This window comes from Bombina bombina, chromosome 2, assembly GCF_027579735.1.
Source record: "Bombina bombina isolate aBomBom1 chromosome 2, aBomBom1.pri, whole genome shotgun sequence".
NCBI classification, from domain to species: domain Eukaryota; kingdom Metazoa; phylum Chordata; class Amphibia; order Anura; family Bombinatoridae; genus Bombina; species Bombina bombina.
This window is the reverse complement of record NC_069500.1, coordinates 737,211,154-737,228,714: the sequence shown is the minus strand read 5'-3', so window position 1 is coordinate 737,228,714 and position 17,561 is coordinate 737,211,154. Positions and strand designations below refer to the sequence as shown.

Below are 17,561 nucleotides of genomic sequence, written 5' to 3'. Positions count from 1 at the left end.
CTAATTTTTATTCATTTCTAATATTTAATATGTGTCTTACTGTGTATTTACTGTAATTATTTTACATTCCAATGTTCTTCACATAAAAGAAAATGTTCTTTGTATTTTTAAATATATATTCCTATATATATATCTGTGTATACCTTTACCTGTATATATTCATATAGATATATATTTTACTAAAAAATTAATCATATATATATTTAAAAATAAAAATATTTTTTTTTCTATGTGAAGAACATTGGAATGTAAAATATGAATTTCTCACGTTGGGTTGAGCGCACTTGGTCTAATATAGTTCTGGTATAGAGCGATGATCTCTAACCACTCTGGGGGAACTTAAAAAAAAACACAATGGGACTAATTTATCACGCTCCGTATGGAGCTTGATTCCCCTGTTTCCGCGCGAGCCGGAAACAGAAGTTATGAAGCAGCGGTCTAAAGACCACTGCTCCATAACTTGTCCTTCTGCTCTGAGGCCGCGGGCATAAATCAACCCGATCGTATACGATCGGGTTGATTGACACCCTGCTAGTGGCCGATCGGCCGCAAATCTGCAGGGGGCGGCATTGCACCAGCAGTTCACAAGAACTTCTGGTGCAATGATAAATGTCGACATTTATCGATGTGCAGTGGACATGATACGCTACATCGTATCATGTCCGCTGCACTATGATAAATCTATGTGTCAAATTAAAAAAGGAAAATATGTCATTAAAGATTTGATAGTGCATAGAATTGGATATATTTATTTTCATTTACATGTAGGTGACTGCAGCAAATTTAATAAAATGCATAGGGTGCATTAAATGAAGTAGCAAAGAGAAGGCAGAGTTGAATAAAGTTGCAAAACTTTAGAATTTACATTTCACTCTTTTATATTCACATTTCAGTGTATATAAGTAAGTATATATAAGTATTCATTACTAGAATGCAATGCAGAGCAGCAGTATGTTCTAGAAAGATTGGATTGTGAATGAGAAATGTTTACTGTAAATGTATAACTACACAGTAACAATAATGAACTGAGCAGACACACAGACTAAAAGCAAACATATTGGCCACTAATTTAACATTCTTGTTTCTGAGTTTGCCAATAGAATCCTCATCCACAAATCCTAAAATGTTATTTCATTGCATTCTGTTCTGTATTCTGTGTCTAAAAAATGGTAATACTCACATACTTAAAGGGACAGTCTAGTCAAAATTAAACTTTCATGGTTCAAATAAAGCAGCAATTTTAAACAACTTCCTAATTTACTCTGAGGGCTCCATTTATTAAGCAGCGGATGCTGCTTCAGAGCCCCGTTGTTTTAGGTCCGCCTGAAACGGAAGTTAAGAAACAGCAGTCGTAAGACCGCTGCTCCTTAACTTTTCTGCCACCTTTTAGGTGATACGTTTGGGATGATTGACTTGCCCCTGCTAGCGGCCGATTGGCCGAAAGTGAGCAGGGGACAGCATTGCACAAGCAGTTCACCAGAAATGCTTGTGCAATGTTAAATGCCGACAGCGTATGCTGTCTGCATTTAGCGAGGTCGAACAGACATGATTTGCTACATCAAATCATTTCCGCTCGACCTTTGTTAAATCTACCCCCTATTATCATTTTTTCTTTGTTCTCTTGGTATCTTTATCTGAAAAAGCAGGAATGTAAGCTTAGCAGCCATCCCATTTTGGTTCAGCACCTGGGTAGCACTGATTGGTGTCTAAATGTAGCCCCTAAGCTTACATTCCCTGCTTTTTCAAATAAAGATACCAAGAGAATGAAGATAAATTAAAATAGGAGTCAATTAGAAAGTTGCTTAAAATTACATGCTCTATCTGAATCAGGAAAGTTTAATTTTCACAAGACTATCCCTTTAACCTCTCCTCAGCACCATAGTATGGATCCTCTTTTCTAGGTCCTGTGCCACCACAAACACCTTGGCACTACACTTTTTTTTTACATTTCCTATTACCAAGCTGTTTCCCCAAACACTTGTTCTGCGTCTCTTTTCTTGTCTTGTTTTAGCAGTGTCTCTTTTTTACTTATATCCTATAATGAGTTTTTCCTTTAAGATCTCATATTGAGCCCTGAATATATTTTACTTGAATATGGCAGAAAATAATAAAAGTATTTAACAGCAGACTCATTCAATTTGTACAAAACCCCAGGATAGCACTCAAGCTACATACTTCAGGCTGCCTGCCAGTAATAATCATATATTTTGGTTGAAGTTGTTATCACAGGTATTAAACAAGCCAGAGAAACTTTAATCTATTTATACTATACATTATGCTATGCACTAGGTTCTGTACTATAAAGAAACATATATCAATGCTTTATTCAGACAATTATTTTCTTGTTTCAGCCTCAACTCCTCCCAACATGGTGGATAAACCCTGCCTCAGGCTGAAAGTTTATGTACGTCCAACAAGTAAGTGTCATGTCTCTCGGCTTCTGTGCCTCTAAAATGTAACCTCCAAATTTTATACCTTGTTACGCCTACTACATATGACCACAAACACGCACACACTCACAAACAAGCATACGTACACACACACACACACTCACAAACAAGCATACGTACACACACACACACACTCACAAACAAGCATACGTACACACACACACACACTCACAAACAAGCATACGTACACACACACACACACTCACAAACAAGCATACGTACACACACACACACACTCACAAACAAGCATACGTACACACACACACACACTCACAAACAAGCATACGTACACACACACACTCACAAACAAGCATACGTACACACACACACTCACAAACAAGCATACGTACACACACACACTCACAAACAAGCATACGTACACACACACACTCACAAACAAGCATACGTACACACACACTCACAAACAAACAAGTATACAGTCACACGCACACACAAACAAACAAGCATATAGTCACATGCACACACAAACAAGCATACAGTCACACACACACACAAACAAGCATACGTACACACACTCACAAACAAGCATACAGTCACATGCACACACTCACAAACAAGCATACATACACACACTCACAAGCAAACAAGTATACAGTCACATGCACACACAAACAAGCATATGTACACACACTCACAAACAAGTATATAGTCACATGCACACACAAACAAGCATATGTACACACCCTCACAAACAAGTATACAGTCACATGCACACACAAACAAACATACATACACACGCTCACAAACAAACAAGTATACAGTCACATGCACACACAAACAAGCATATGTACACACCCTCACAAACAAGTATACAGTCACATGCACACACAAACAAGCATATGTACACACCCTCACAAACAAGTATACAGTCACATGCACACACAAACAAACATACATACACACGCTCACAAACAAACAAGTATACAGTCACACGCACACACAAGCAAACAAGCATATAGTCACACACACACAGAAACAAGCATACAATGAAATGCACACACAAACAAACAAGCATACGTACACACACACTCACAAACAAGTATACAGTCACATGCACACACTCACAAACAAGCATACATACACACACTCGCAAACAAGCATACAGTCACATGCACACACTCACAAACAATCCTACAGTCATGCACACACAAACAAGCATACTGTCACACGCACACACACAAACAAGTATACAGTCACATGCACACACAAACAAACAAACAAGCATACGTACACACACACTCACAAACAAGCATACAGTCACATGCACACATTCAGAAAAAAGCATACAGTCACAAGCACATACAAACAAACAAGCATACAGTCACGCACACACAAACAAGCATACTGTCACACGCGCACACAAACAAACAAGCATACAGTCACAAGCACACACAAACAAACAAGCATACAGTCACGCACACACAAACAAACATACAGTCACACGCTCACACAATCAAACAAGCATACAGTCACACGCACACACTCACAAACAAGTATATAGTCACATGCACACACTCACAAACAAGCATACATACACACACTCACAAACAAGCATACAGTCACATGCAAACACTCACAAACAATCATACAGTAATGCACACACAAACAAGCATACTGTCACACGTGCACACAAACAAACAAGCATACAGTCACACACACAAACAAGCATACAGTGACACGCACACACAAACAAACAAGCATATGTACACACACACTCACAAACAATTATACAGTCACATGTACACACTCACAAACAAGCATACGTACACACAAACTCACAAACAAGCATACAGTCACATGCACACATTCACAACAAGCATACATACACACACTCACAAACAAGCATACAGTCACATGCACACACTCACAAACAATCATACAGTCATGCACACACAAACAAGCATACTGTCACACGCACACACAAACAAGCATACAATCACACACGCACACAAACAAGCATACAGTCACACGTGCACACAAACAAGCATACAATCAGACGCGCATACAAACAAACAAGCATACAGTCACACGCACACACAAACAAGCAAGCATACAGTCACATGCACACACTCACAAATAATCATACAGTCATGCACACACAAACAAGCATACTGTTGCACGCGCACACAAACAAGCATACAATGAAATGCACACACAAACAAACAAGCATACGTACACACACAAACTCACAAACAAGTATACAGTCACATGCACACACTCACAACAAGCATACATACACACACTCACAAACAAGCATACAGTCACATGCACACACTCACAAACAATCATACAGTCATGCACACACAAACAAGCATACTGTCACACGCACACACAAACAAACAAGCATACAGTCACACGCACACACACAAACAAGTATACAGTCACATGCACTCACTCATAAACAAGCATACATACACACTCACAAACAAGTATACAGTCACATGCACACATTCAGAAACAAGCATACAGTCACATGCACACATTCAGAAACAAACATACAGTCACACGCACACAAAAACAAACAAGCATATAGTCACACGCACACACAAACAAGCATACTGTCACACGCGCACACAAATAACATGCACACACAAACAAACAAGCATACGTACACACACACTCACAAACAAGCATACAGTCACATGCACACATTCAAAAACAAGCATACAGTCACATGCACACATTCAGAAACAAACATACAGTCACACACACACAAAAACAAACAAGCATATAGTCACACGCACACACAAACAAGCATACTGTCACAAATAAACAAGCATACAATCACGCACACAAAAACAAGCATACTTTCACACGCGCACACAAACAAACAAGCATACAGTCACACGCACACACAAACAAGCATACAGTCACATGCACACACAAACAAGCATACAGTCACATGCGCACACAATCAAACAAGCATACATACACACACACACTCACAAACAAGCATACAGTCACACGCACACACAAACAAGCATACAGTCACATGCACTCACAAACAAACAAGCATACAGTCACACGCACACACAAACAAGCATACAGTCACACGCACACAGAAACAAACAAGCATACAGTCACATGCACACATAAATAAGCATACAGTCATACACACACAAACAAGCATACGTACACACACTCACAAACAAGTATACAGTCACATGCACACACAAACAAACAAGCATACGTGCACACACACACACTCACAAACAAGTATATAGTCACATGCACACACTCACAAACAATCATACAGTCATGCACACACAAACAAGCATACTGTCACACGCACACACAAACAAGCATACAGTGACACGCACACACAAACAAGCATACGTACACACACACTCACAAACAAGTATACAGTCACATGCACACACTCGCAAACAAGCATACATACACACACTCAAACAAAAGTATACAGTCACATGCACACACAAACAAACAAGCATACGTACACACGAAACTCACAAACAAGCATACAGTCACATGCACACACAAACAAGCATACAGTGACACGCACACACACAAACAAACAAGCAAGCATACAGTCACACGCACACACAGACATACAATCACATGCGCACACAAACAAGCATACAGTCACACGCGCACACAAACAAGCATATAATCACACACGCACACGAACAAGCATACAGTCACACGCACACACAAACAAACTAGCATATAGTCACACGCACACACAAACTAACATACAGTCACACGCACACACAAACAAACTAGCATACAGTCACACGCACACACAAACTAACATACAGTCACATGCACACACAAACAAGCATACATACATACACACACACACACTCACAAACAAGCATACAGTCACACGCACACACAAAAAGCATACAGTCACACGCACACACAAACAAGCATACAGTCACACACGCACACAAACAAGCATACAATCACACACGCACACAAACAAGCATACAGTCACACGCACACACAAACAAACAAGTATAGTCACACGCACACACAAAAAGCATACAGTCACACGCACACACAAAAACATACACATTTCATGCACACAGGAATCAGAACTATGTACATAGTCAGTCTTCCTCTTTTTGTAGCAGTAAAACAGAGTAGTTGATTAGTAGGTAAATCAGTCAGCACAATGAAAAACGGTTTTGATAAAACTTGAGATACTTGATCTAGGGGTCACAACTTTAAGTTAGAGGATAGCAGGTTCAGGAGTAATGTGAGGAAGCTGTTTTTTTACATAAAGGGTGGAGGATTCATGGAATAAACTTTAAATATGGTTGGCAAACATAGGACTGTAAAATAATTAAAAAATACCTGAGACACTCTTAACGCTATCCTAAAAATACTACTTAAAGGGACAGTCAAGTCCAAAAAAACCTTTAATTTTTCAAATATGGCATGTAATTTTAAACAACTTTCCAATTTACTTTTATCAACAAGTTTGCTTTGTTCTCTTGGTATTCTAGTTGAAAGCAAATCTAGGAAGGCACATATGAAAATTTCTAAGCCCTTAAAGGCCGCCTCTATTTTATTTACTTTTCACAGCAGGGGAGAGCAAGCTCATGTAGGCCATATAGATAGCATTGTGATCACGCCCGTGGCTAGTGGCAGACACTGCACTAATTGGCTAAAATGCAAGTCAATAGATAATAACTAAAAGTCATGTGATTAGGGGCGGTCAGAAGATGCTTAGATACCAGTTAGTCACAGAAGTAAAAAGTCTATTAATATAACAGTGTTGGTTTTGCAAAACTGGGTAATGTGTAATAAAGGGATTATCTATCTTTTTAAATAACAACAATTCTGGTGTTGACTGTCCCTTTAACGGACATTTCATTCAAAATTTAAATGCACATAGATGAATCACATATTTGAATAGAAACATATTTGCAATATTCATGTATGGGCAAAAATGCTTCTAGTAAAAGTTATCACTGTTTTAGTGTTAACATTTTTTTCTCTGCACTTGCATGTGAAGCATATCTAGATAGTCTCAGCGCACAAGCATTTTAAATAGTGCAGCTGCTCAGAGCACCAGTGGGGCTTGTATAATGTCTGTTATTAACAAATTGAGTCATTACCAGATGATACAACACCTTAGGCTCACTGAGCAAGTGCTGTGTTTAAAATGCTGGTGCACAGTGCATACTTAAATACACATTTGAAACAGCTATAGCTTTTATTAGAAGCAGTTTTGCTAATACATGTATAGTACAAAAATGCTTCTATTAAAAAATGAAATGCATCCATGTGGATTCCAATTTTGGCTAAAATATCCCTTTAAGTAAAATGGGAAGGCTTGATTGGCCTTTTGGTTCTTATCTACCATCAAATTCTATATTTATATGGTTCTATAAAGTAAATACATTGGTCCTTTCTTCAGCTGAAAGTATGTCATTTAGGGAGCTTTCTATGGTTATGGCTATGGAGACAGAAGCTCTTCTTGTAGAATGACAAACATATTGGGGGACTATGCCTAGATTTAGAGTTTTGTCGGTAAAGACCCGCGGTGCTAACGAGCCTTTTTTTTCCAGCGCACCCTTAAGACAACGCTGGTATTTAAAGTTGTCTGAATGGCTGTGTTAGCCTCAGAAAAGTGAGCGTTGAGCATAATTTAGCGCCACTTCAACCCTCAATACCAGCGTTGCTTACGGTAGCGGTAAGCTGGAAAAACGTGCTCGTGCATGATATCCCCATAGGAAACAATGGGGCTGAGCTGGCTGAAAAAAAAACCTAACACCTGCAAAAAAGCAGCGTTCAGCTCCTAACGCAGCCCCATTGTTTCCTATGGGGAAACACTTTCTAAGTCTACACTTAACACCCTAACATGAACCCCGAGTCTAAACACCCCTAACCTTACACTTATTAACCCCTAATCTGCCGCCCCCGCTATCGCTGACACCTACATTATATTATTAACCCCTAATCTGCCGCTCCAGACACCGCCGCCACCTACATTATAGCTATGAACCCCTAATCTGCTGCCCCTAACATCGCCGACACCTATATTATATTTATTACCCCCTAATCTGCCCCCCCCCCAATGTCGCCGCCACCTACCTACACTTATTAACCCCTAATCTGCCAACTGGACATCGCCACCACTATAATAAATGTATTAACCCCTAAACCGCCGCACTCCCGCCTCGCAAACACTATAATAAATTGTATTAACCCCTAATCTTCGATCCCTAACATTGCCGCCACCTACCTACAATTATTAACCCCTAAACTCCCGCCCCCAACGTCGCCGCTACTATAATAAAGTTATTAACCCCTAAACCTAAGTCTAACCCTAACCCTAACACTCCCCTAAGTTTAATATAATTTAAATAAAACGAACTAAATTTACTATCATTAAATAAATTATTCCTATTTAAAACTAAATACTTATCTATAAAATAAACCCTAATATAGCTACAATATAACTAATAGTTACATTGTAGCTATTTTAGGATTTATATTTATTTTACAGGCAACTTTGTATTTATTTTAACTAGGTACAATAGCTATTAAATAGTTATTAACTATTTAATAGCTACCTAGTTAAAATAATTACAAAATTACCTGTAAAATAAATCCTAACCTAAGTTACAAATACACCTAACACTACACTATCAATAAATTAATTAAATAAATTACCTACAATTATCTAAACTAAAATCCAATTAAATAAACTAAACTATAATACAAAAAAGAAACAAACACTAAATTACAGAAAATAAAAAAAAATTACAAGAAGTTTAAACTAATTACACCTAATCTAAGCCCCCTAATAAAATAAAAAAGCCCCCCAAAATAATAAAATGCCCTACCCTATCCTAAATTACAAAGTAATCAGCTCTTTTGCGGGGCATTGCCTCAAAGTAATCAGCTCTTTTACCTGTAAAAAAAAATACAATACCCACCCCCCAACATTACAACCCACCACCCACATACCCCTACTCTAAAACCCACCCAAACCCCCCTTCAAAAACCTAACACTAACCCCCTGAAGATCTCCCTACCTTGAGTCGTCTTCACTCAGCCGAGCCGAATTCTTCATCCAAGCGGGGCAGAAGAGGTCCTCCATCCGGTTGAAGTCTTCATCCAAGGGGGGCAGAAGAGGTCTTCCATCCGATTGAAGTGTTCAGCCAAGCGGAATCTTCTATCTTCATCCATCCGGAGCGGAGCGGCAGCATCCTGAAGACCTCCGACGCGGAACATCCATCCTGGCCGACGACTTCCTGACGAATGACAGTTCCTTTAAATGACGTCATCCAAGATGGCGTCCCTCGAATTCCGATTGGCTGATAGGATTCTATCAGCCAATCGGAATTAAGGTAAGAAAAATCTGATTGGCTGATTCAATCAGCCAATCAGATTGAAGTTCAATCCGATTGGCTGATCCAATCAGCCAATCGGATTGACCTCACATTCTATTGGCGATTAATAATTGTAGGTAGGTGGCGGCGATGTTAGGGAGGGCAGATTAGGGGGTTAATACAATTTATTATAGTGTTTGCGAGGCGGGAGTGCGGCGGTTTGGGGGTTAATACAATTATTATAGTGGCGGCGATGTCCGGTCGGAAGATTAGGGGTTAATAAGTGCAGGTAGGTGGCGGCGACGTTGGGGGGGGGCAGATTAGGGGGTAATAAATATAATAAAGGTGTCGGCGATGTTAGGGGCAGCAGATTAGGGGTTCATAGGGATAATGTAGGTGGCGGCGATGTCCGGTCGGAAGATTAGGGGTTAAAAAAAATTATTTTAGTGTTTGCGATGTGGGGGGCTCCGTTTAGGGGTTCATAGGTAGTTTATGGGTGTTAGTGTACTTTATAGCACAGTAGTTAAGAGCTTTATGTTCCGGCGTTAGCCCATAAAACTCTTAACTGCTGACTTTTTTGCGGTAGGAGTCTTGGCGGTAGAGGCTGTACCGCTCACGTCTTCCAAGACTCGTAATACCAGGGTTAGGCAAATCCCATAGAAAAGATAGGATACACAATTGACGTAAGGGGATTTGCGGTAGCCTCGAGTTGCGGAAAGAAAGTGAGCGGTAGACCCTTTCCTGCCTGACTCTAAATACCAGCGGGCGTTAAAAAACAGGACCCCTTAACGCTGCTTTTTAACCCTAACACAGAACTCTAAATCTAGGCGTATATATGTTATTTCATTTTTCATGCTATAGTATGAGAGGAAATGGGTGCAGCTGGAGTACAGTATAAAATGAGCCACTGGCCTAAATGGTCTTTATATATGCTTTTTTGCCATGCAAAGTTTTAGGCTAGAATGTAAGTATGGTTAGAAAATGTTTTTTTTTCCCCTGTGGGGAATGATGGATAGCATAATTTCTAATAGCCCACAATTGGTTTGAGACATTTTATTTGCAGATTCATCTTGAGGATGGAATAAGGTCCCCCGGACCTCTAGTAACTTGTTCTCCACAAGTGTCTCCCTAATTAAGGGGTCACTTTATTTTATGATGATCAACAGAAAAACACCATTAAAGTCTATGGGGATTTTTGTAGATAACTGATTTGATAATATTTTCTAAAGGATTATAATCTACCCCTAAAATGGCTCTTATTGGATTCCAAAACAAAATCTTGATTTTGAGTCTCGGCATCGCTTGGCAATTAAGTTTTGGATACAAGCAGAAAGGGCATATGAAAGATGCTATTTTAGAGTTCTCTTTAGTGCTTTCTGCATGAGCTGATTTTTTTGAAGAAATAGAATACATCATTGAGTTGCAACAGAGTCTGTGAGGAAGCCTAATAATTCTAAGAAATGGGTAGGCTTTAGGAGGGATGTTTGTTAGTTGATAATGAATCCTACATTTTTTTAATTAGAGAGGTAGAGTGTGATCTAAAATGTATACTTGCCATGGGAAAAGAGAATAATGTTGTCATGATTAATTTTTAATTTAATTGCAAACAATCTAAAAATGCCACCTTGGGTTTCATCAGTTTGGTGGAACAGCAAAGGGCACAAGAAAGATTGAAGTATGGGAAGTGTCCTTGCCAGAGAATTGATAGAAATTATCTGGAGGGAGAGTAGATATGGATTTAGAGATAGGAATTATTTAAGTTAACTCTGACAAAGCAATCTTACATAAAAAGAAAGTTTCTCAGTAGATGGGTTCCTGTTATCGTGAAGTATCTTTAGGTAATGTGCTTGTTGAGAAGTCTGAGGTCGTTGTTCTCCTGTTTTTTTTTGTAATACTTTTATCATATAGCAGTTTTGAGTTTATGACAAGTCTGTGTTCTCCCATTTTCTTGGATACTATAAACATATTGCATGATAAAGTGGTATTTGTATGAGGTCACCTACTCTGAGAAGCAATTTATACATTGTTTTAGATAACTCTAAACCTTAAAGGGTATGATACACAGTATTGAAAGAAGATAAATAAAGTGTAAATATTTTCTGATGTTTTGGATCCTGAGAAGTCTAATCAGCCAGGAAATTGGCCCCATAAATTTCCTGACCTTGCCAAGAACACTGGATCTAAAAACGTTATTTTGTGTTCAGTTGTGTCTTGTTTAGAAATATGAGCATGGTCCCAAACTGTTGTAGCTTGTTGAGGTAGGTTTGGATCATTTGTCAGTAAGACCAACTAAATTACAGTTCCCCAGGAAACATAGAGCTTGTTGTACTTACTCAATGATTTGTTGCTGTGTAAAATATTTATTTGGAGAAATGGTATTATGAACCAATTGGAAAATTTAAGATAAAGTACCGGATGTGTCCAACAATAAGTCCTGTGCCAACTTCAAGAATGTATCTGCCCCTTTCCTAGGGTGTTTGCCTTTTTCTGAAACTGTTATGGCACAGCGTTGGAGTCAAATTCTGAGGCTAAAGTGGGATGGAGCACTCAGTTTATCATTTTTCTCTTGGTACAAGGCCCTTAATGTCCCATCGCTGGAAGGAAGGAAGGGTAGGGTTCCCTATGCTACAAAAAAATATTTTTTAGGAGAGAGGGAGGGACAGGGTTAGAGAGTTGTTTTGTAGGAAACATGGAGGTGGGAGGGTCAGGGGGATCCCTACACTGCAGAAAAAAATAAAAATAAACTTAATTAAAAATAAATGAATTCCCTAAAGCTTCATACTGGCAAACTGTCTACCATTATCTAAGATAGTTGTAAGTGTGTGTGTGTGGGGGGGGGAGCTTTTTGGGAGGTGTCAGGTGGGAGGGTAAAACCTACACTACAATAATATTAACCTTTTCTATTTGTGGCATCAGACATAGGTGTAAAATTAGATTTTGCAATAGCCACCAATAAGTTTTCCCTTAGTTTTATACATCTATAGATGTAGAGAGGTAGATGGATACATTTAATGGAAGAATGGTTGACCTTAAATCGACAGTATACTGTAAAGTTGTTTTTCCCTTAAAGGGACAATCAACACAAGAATTGTTATTGTTTAAAAAGATAGATAATGCCTTTACTACCCATTCTCCAGCTTTGCACAACCAACATTGTTATATTAGCATACTTTATAACCTTTAAACCTCTAAATTTCTGTCTGTTTCTAAGTCCCTAAAGACAGCCCCATCATCACATGATTTTGTATTTTCTTTTCACATCAGGGGAAGCTAGTTCATGTGAGCCATACAGATAACATTGTGCTGACGCCCGTGGATAACAACACAGCACTAATTGGCTTAAATGCAAGTCAATAGATAAAGTCATGTGATCAGGGGCCAGTCAGAAGATGCTTAGAAACCAGGTAATCACAGAGGTAAAAAGTGTATTAATATAACCATGTTTTCTTTGCAAAACTGGGGAATGGGTAATAAAGGGATTATCTATCCTTTAAAACAATAAAAAAAAAATTGAGTCGACTATCCCCTTAATGTATATTCCAGTGACCTGTTATACCAGCCGCAGAGTATAAAATGTATGAGAAATTGCATTTTCAGGTTTATTTTGTATATGAATTACCTGTTCTTTTGTGCTTCTAAACCACAGCCTATTGAAATGAATTGAGTTTCAGGTAATATCATATCTCATTATGTTAAAATTTTGTGTACACACACTTACTTCCTTATCTTATATCTGTCTGTAAACCAAAGCCCAATACTTAGAGAGAACAATGGAAAATTAACATTTTATTACTTAACTATCCTGCACCTAACTGGGAGTGTAATTTCTTCTGCTGGGTATGTTTACATTGCCTGTCAATAGCTTAGACTTTAGTATAGAAACTTTAAGTACAGGTGGGGATACCACAGGCTAAATCAGCCATTCAAATGCAGAAATGAGGTAAACAAGCTACTTGTAAACAATTTAATACACTCCAGCAGGCAAAATGGATCATTGGGAACAATTTAAAGGGGAGAACATTTTTGGGTAAACTGTCCCTTTAAAATAAAGTTAGGGTAATTAAAAAAACCAAAAAAACCCCCACTTTACAGACTACAAAAAAAAATGGAGCTTTGATGTGGCAGTATATTGAGTGCAAAAATCTGTATAATCAGGCAAAAAAATGTGAACAGGCTTACAAAAGTATACTAAAACAAGTAATAAAACAGCACTAGAGTTGGTTTTGTAATTGGATTTGTAGCATTAAAGGGGCAGTAAACATACAAATTAATGTTATATAACTCTGCACATAGTGCAGAATTATATAACATTTGCTTACCAGCAGATTTATACACTAAAGTATTGCAGAGAAATTTTATGTAAAAGCTCCTTTTTCCAGAACGCCGCTCCTTGCTCTACTGAGCGGGTCTGGTTTTTCCAAAGTGCATCACAGCAACACTGTCTAGTCACAGTGTGCTCTGGTCTAGTAGCAGGAGCGAGCTACATTCATTTTAATGGTGTGACCGGACACACTGTGACTAGACAGTGTTGCCGCGATGCACTGTGGAAAAACCAGACCTGCTCAGTAGAGCAAGGAGCGGCGTTCTGGAAAAAGGAGCTTTTACATAAAATTTGTCTGCAATACTTTAGTGTATAAATGTGCTGGTAAGCAAATATTATATAATTCTGCACTATGTGCAGAGTTATATAACATTAATTTGTATGTTTACAAGTTTGTAAGTTTATTGCCCCTTTAATGTCACCTATGTGGTGCCGGAGAAAACTATAATGCTTCAGTTAGAGTTGCTGGTGCAGTATGTGAGACGGGATTTCTAAAAACAAATGGCATCTATATGTTAAAATATTGCATTGTGCATGGAGAAAAGATCACACCTGAGTAGCTGAAAGTTAGAGGAAGTCAAGAGCGTGATGAGCAAGTATGGGTAAGTGCTGAGGCTATCCACAGGTAAGGAGCAGGGTAAAAAACCTCTAACATAAGCCACAATAAGGAGGAAAAAAGTCTTAAAGGGACAGTCTACACCAGAATTTTTATTATTTGAAAAGATAGATAATACCTTTATTACCCATTCACCAGTTTTGCATAACCAACACAGTTATATTAATATATGTTTTACCTCTGTGATTACCTTGTATCTAAGCCTCTGCAGACTGCCCCCTTATCTCAGTGCTTTTGATAGACTTGCAGTTTAGCCAATCAGTGCAGACTCCTAAATAACTCCACTGGAGTGAGCACAATGTTTATCTATATGACACACATGAACTAGTACTGTCGAACTGTGAAAAACTTTAAAAATGCTCTGAGCTAGGAGGCAGTTTTCAACTGTTTAAGCAACAAAAAAGAGAAAGATTTGGCTGTTGGCTGTGTGCATGGATATTCTGTTTTGTGATTGGTTGCTTACTTTCTGTTGCTTCACTTTGGTAGCAACCGAAAGTAGTAAAGGGGAAAATGCAAATATGAATCTTTCTGTCTTGTAATATCATTGCATGAAGATACATTTATGTGCCCTACTTCTGACTGTCTTTTCTTTTTCTGTAGATGATTCTCTTTACGAATCACCGGAGCCTATCTTCACCAGCAATAATTCGGGCCTAAGCCTCAGGGTTTCTCACCCCAGCCTTGGTTTCCTTCTGTTTTGGACTATAATTGTATTGTAGCTGATGTCTGTTGCATCAGTTTTGGCAATGGGGGAGAACACAAGAGCAAGGAAGAGGGACTCCTTGAACCAAGAAGCAGGAGAATGTATTTCAGCGCACAAAGATGTTGCAGCTTTTCGTCATGTAATCTGCTGCACTGATGAATTTGAATTTTAAACCAACATTAATGAGGGCAAATTTATGCTGATTGAAACAGGTGCCCACACTTGAAGGGGTACGCTGGATTTTGGATCTTCCCTGTAACTTGCTTTTTACATTTCCAGACCAAATGTATAGTCTTTTTATTTTGTATTCTTAGTACTTTTTCCTGCACTTGCATCAGTAGATTGACATCATTGTAAACAATTTGTTTGTTGGGTTTTTTTTTTTTTGCCACATACGTATTCCAGCTCACAGTGACTGTTTACATCAGACGCCTTCATCCATGCTCCTGTGGTAATCCATCCAACTTTCTGTCCAAAGATTTTGGATTCATCTTGGTGAACATGTTGTGTGGTTGTGACCTGCAAAGATAGAGGAACTTGAGATCAGTATTTATGTTTCATTGTCAAATGTAGACACCAGAGAGGCTGGTTTGTTGTGGATTTATAGAACCTTCTTATCGCTCGAGAAACACGTTAACCTCCACTGTCAGATCCCTTTGTAACATATCATTCCGCTATCATTTTGTTCTGTAGCTCAAACAACTAATGCTAAAAAAGAAAAACACTTTCCACATAGAATTAGATTAGTATGCTCTTAATCAATAAACTGTTTTGTGAACGTTATTGATCAAGAGTTCACAGTATTGCCTTCTCACCACAGAGCATTCCTTCTTTGGATCTCTATATAAGTTTGCGTAGATATTGACATCAGTATTGTAATTTAAGATGCATATTGCATTCTAGCTTTCTTTTCAATGGGTGTTTTATTCACCGAGTCAAACGTCTCTTTACAAAGCAATTACCCATTGTTACAGAGAGTTTCCTACACATTTTGTAAACCATTTCCATGTCAGTGAAAATAGCTGTAAATGGAGAGCACTGACAATATGGTGCCTGCATTATTATACCTAAATATATAATTTCCTTTTTTTCCCCCTTCAATATAAAGATTTTAACACAATATTTTTTCCTTGTTTTTTGTGTAAGGTTTTCTCAAGAGCTTGAAATGTTCAATAACATTGCCGTGGCTCTCTAACAAAACTTACTAGTGCCAATCAATTTGTAATCTTTCTAAAAATTACAAAGATCTCCAATGGTGCTGCAAAAAAAAATAAAAAAAATATATAAAATATATATAGAAAAAAATAAGAGTACCTGCCACTGAATGTACTTAAAAAATTCAGCAAGGAAGTAGGAGCTGGATAATTAATGTACTGGATATTCAGCAGTTTCCAAAAGAAGAACTTTGACTGTGTGATATGTGTCGTGTACAACGCCGCCAATTCAAGGTGGTACCACGCTAACCAGGATCTTTAACTTGCACATCTACTTTCTGTGCTTGTTTGTCCAGTCTCTTTCACATTTTTAAAATAAAAGATAGCGTTGTTTCAAAAGTGAGAAATAACGGATTAAACTGTCTGTTTTATTATTCATATGTGGTTTTTCCTATCTCATTGCTAAATATTTGTCTGCCTGCAATAGGGGCAAGTCCCAGATACTTCATTCATGTGTGTAAATAGAGCCAGCAGGTAAACTGTGATTTTCTATGTATTGCTGACAATGAATTTTATGGAAGTTGTATGATTTATAGACTAGGAAAGCAAAAACTTGCAATAAAATACATTTTATCCATTCTCGTTTTTTACTGCTATTGCCTGGAGTAATATTTTTTTAAACGATCTATAAAATATGAAATGAAATCTTTAAAAATGTTTCACTACCACAATATCCTATTTTCCAACCTCTTGTGCAATTTCACTGTGACATTTATTGCTTCTAAAGCATTGCATTAGGCAGAGGTAAAATCATCTAAAAAACACTCTTTTGGAATAGTGGTTGAATTGTCTGTGTATACTCATGTCAACATCAAAGCTATATACACATTATATATATATATATATATATATATATATATATATATATAGTTATATACTGTATATAAATACATTTATACACACATATGTATACATGCGCTATATAT

At 38.0% G+C, this 17,561-nt stretch overlaps 1 protein-coding gene across 1 annotated transcript in view; it reads left to right on the top strand.

Moving 5' to 3' along the window:
- The window catches only part of EFNA2 (ephrin A2), a 362,866-nt gene extending 345,654 nt beyond the window's left edge, over positions 1 to 17,212 (top strand). The window contains exons 3-4 of the mRNA XM_053702794.1: positions 2,352 to 2,417; positions 15,319 to 17,212. Of these exons, the coding sequence (XP_053558769.1) occupies positions 2,352 to 2,417; positions 15,319 to 15,437 (185 nt within the window). The 3' untranslated portion in view covers positions 15,438 to 17,212. The remainder of the gene's footprint in view (positions 1 to 2,351; positions 2,418 to 15,318) is intronic.
- The last annotated feature ends 349 nt before the right edge of the window (positions 17,213 to 17,561 follow it).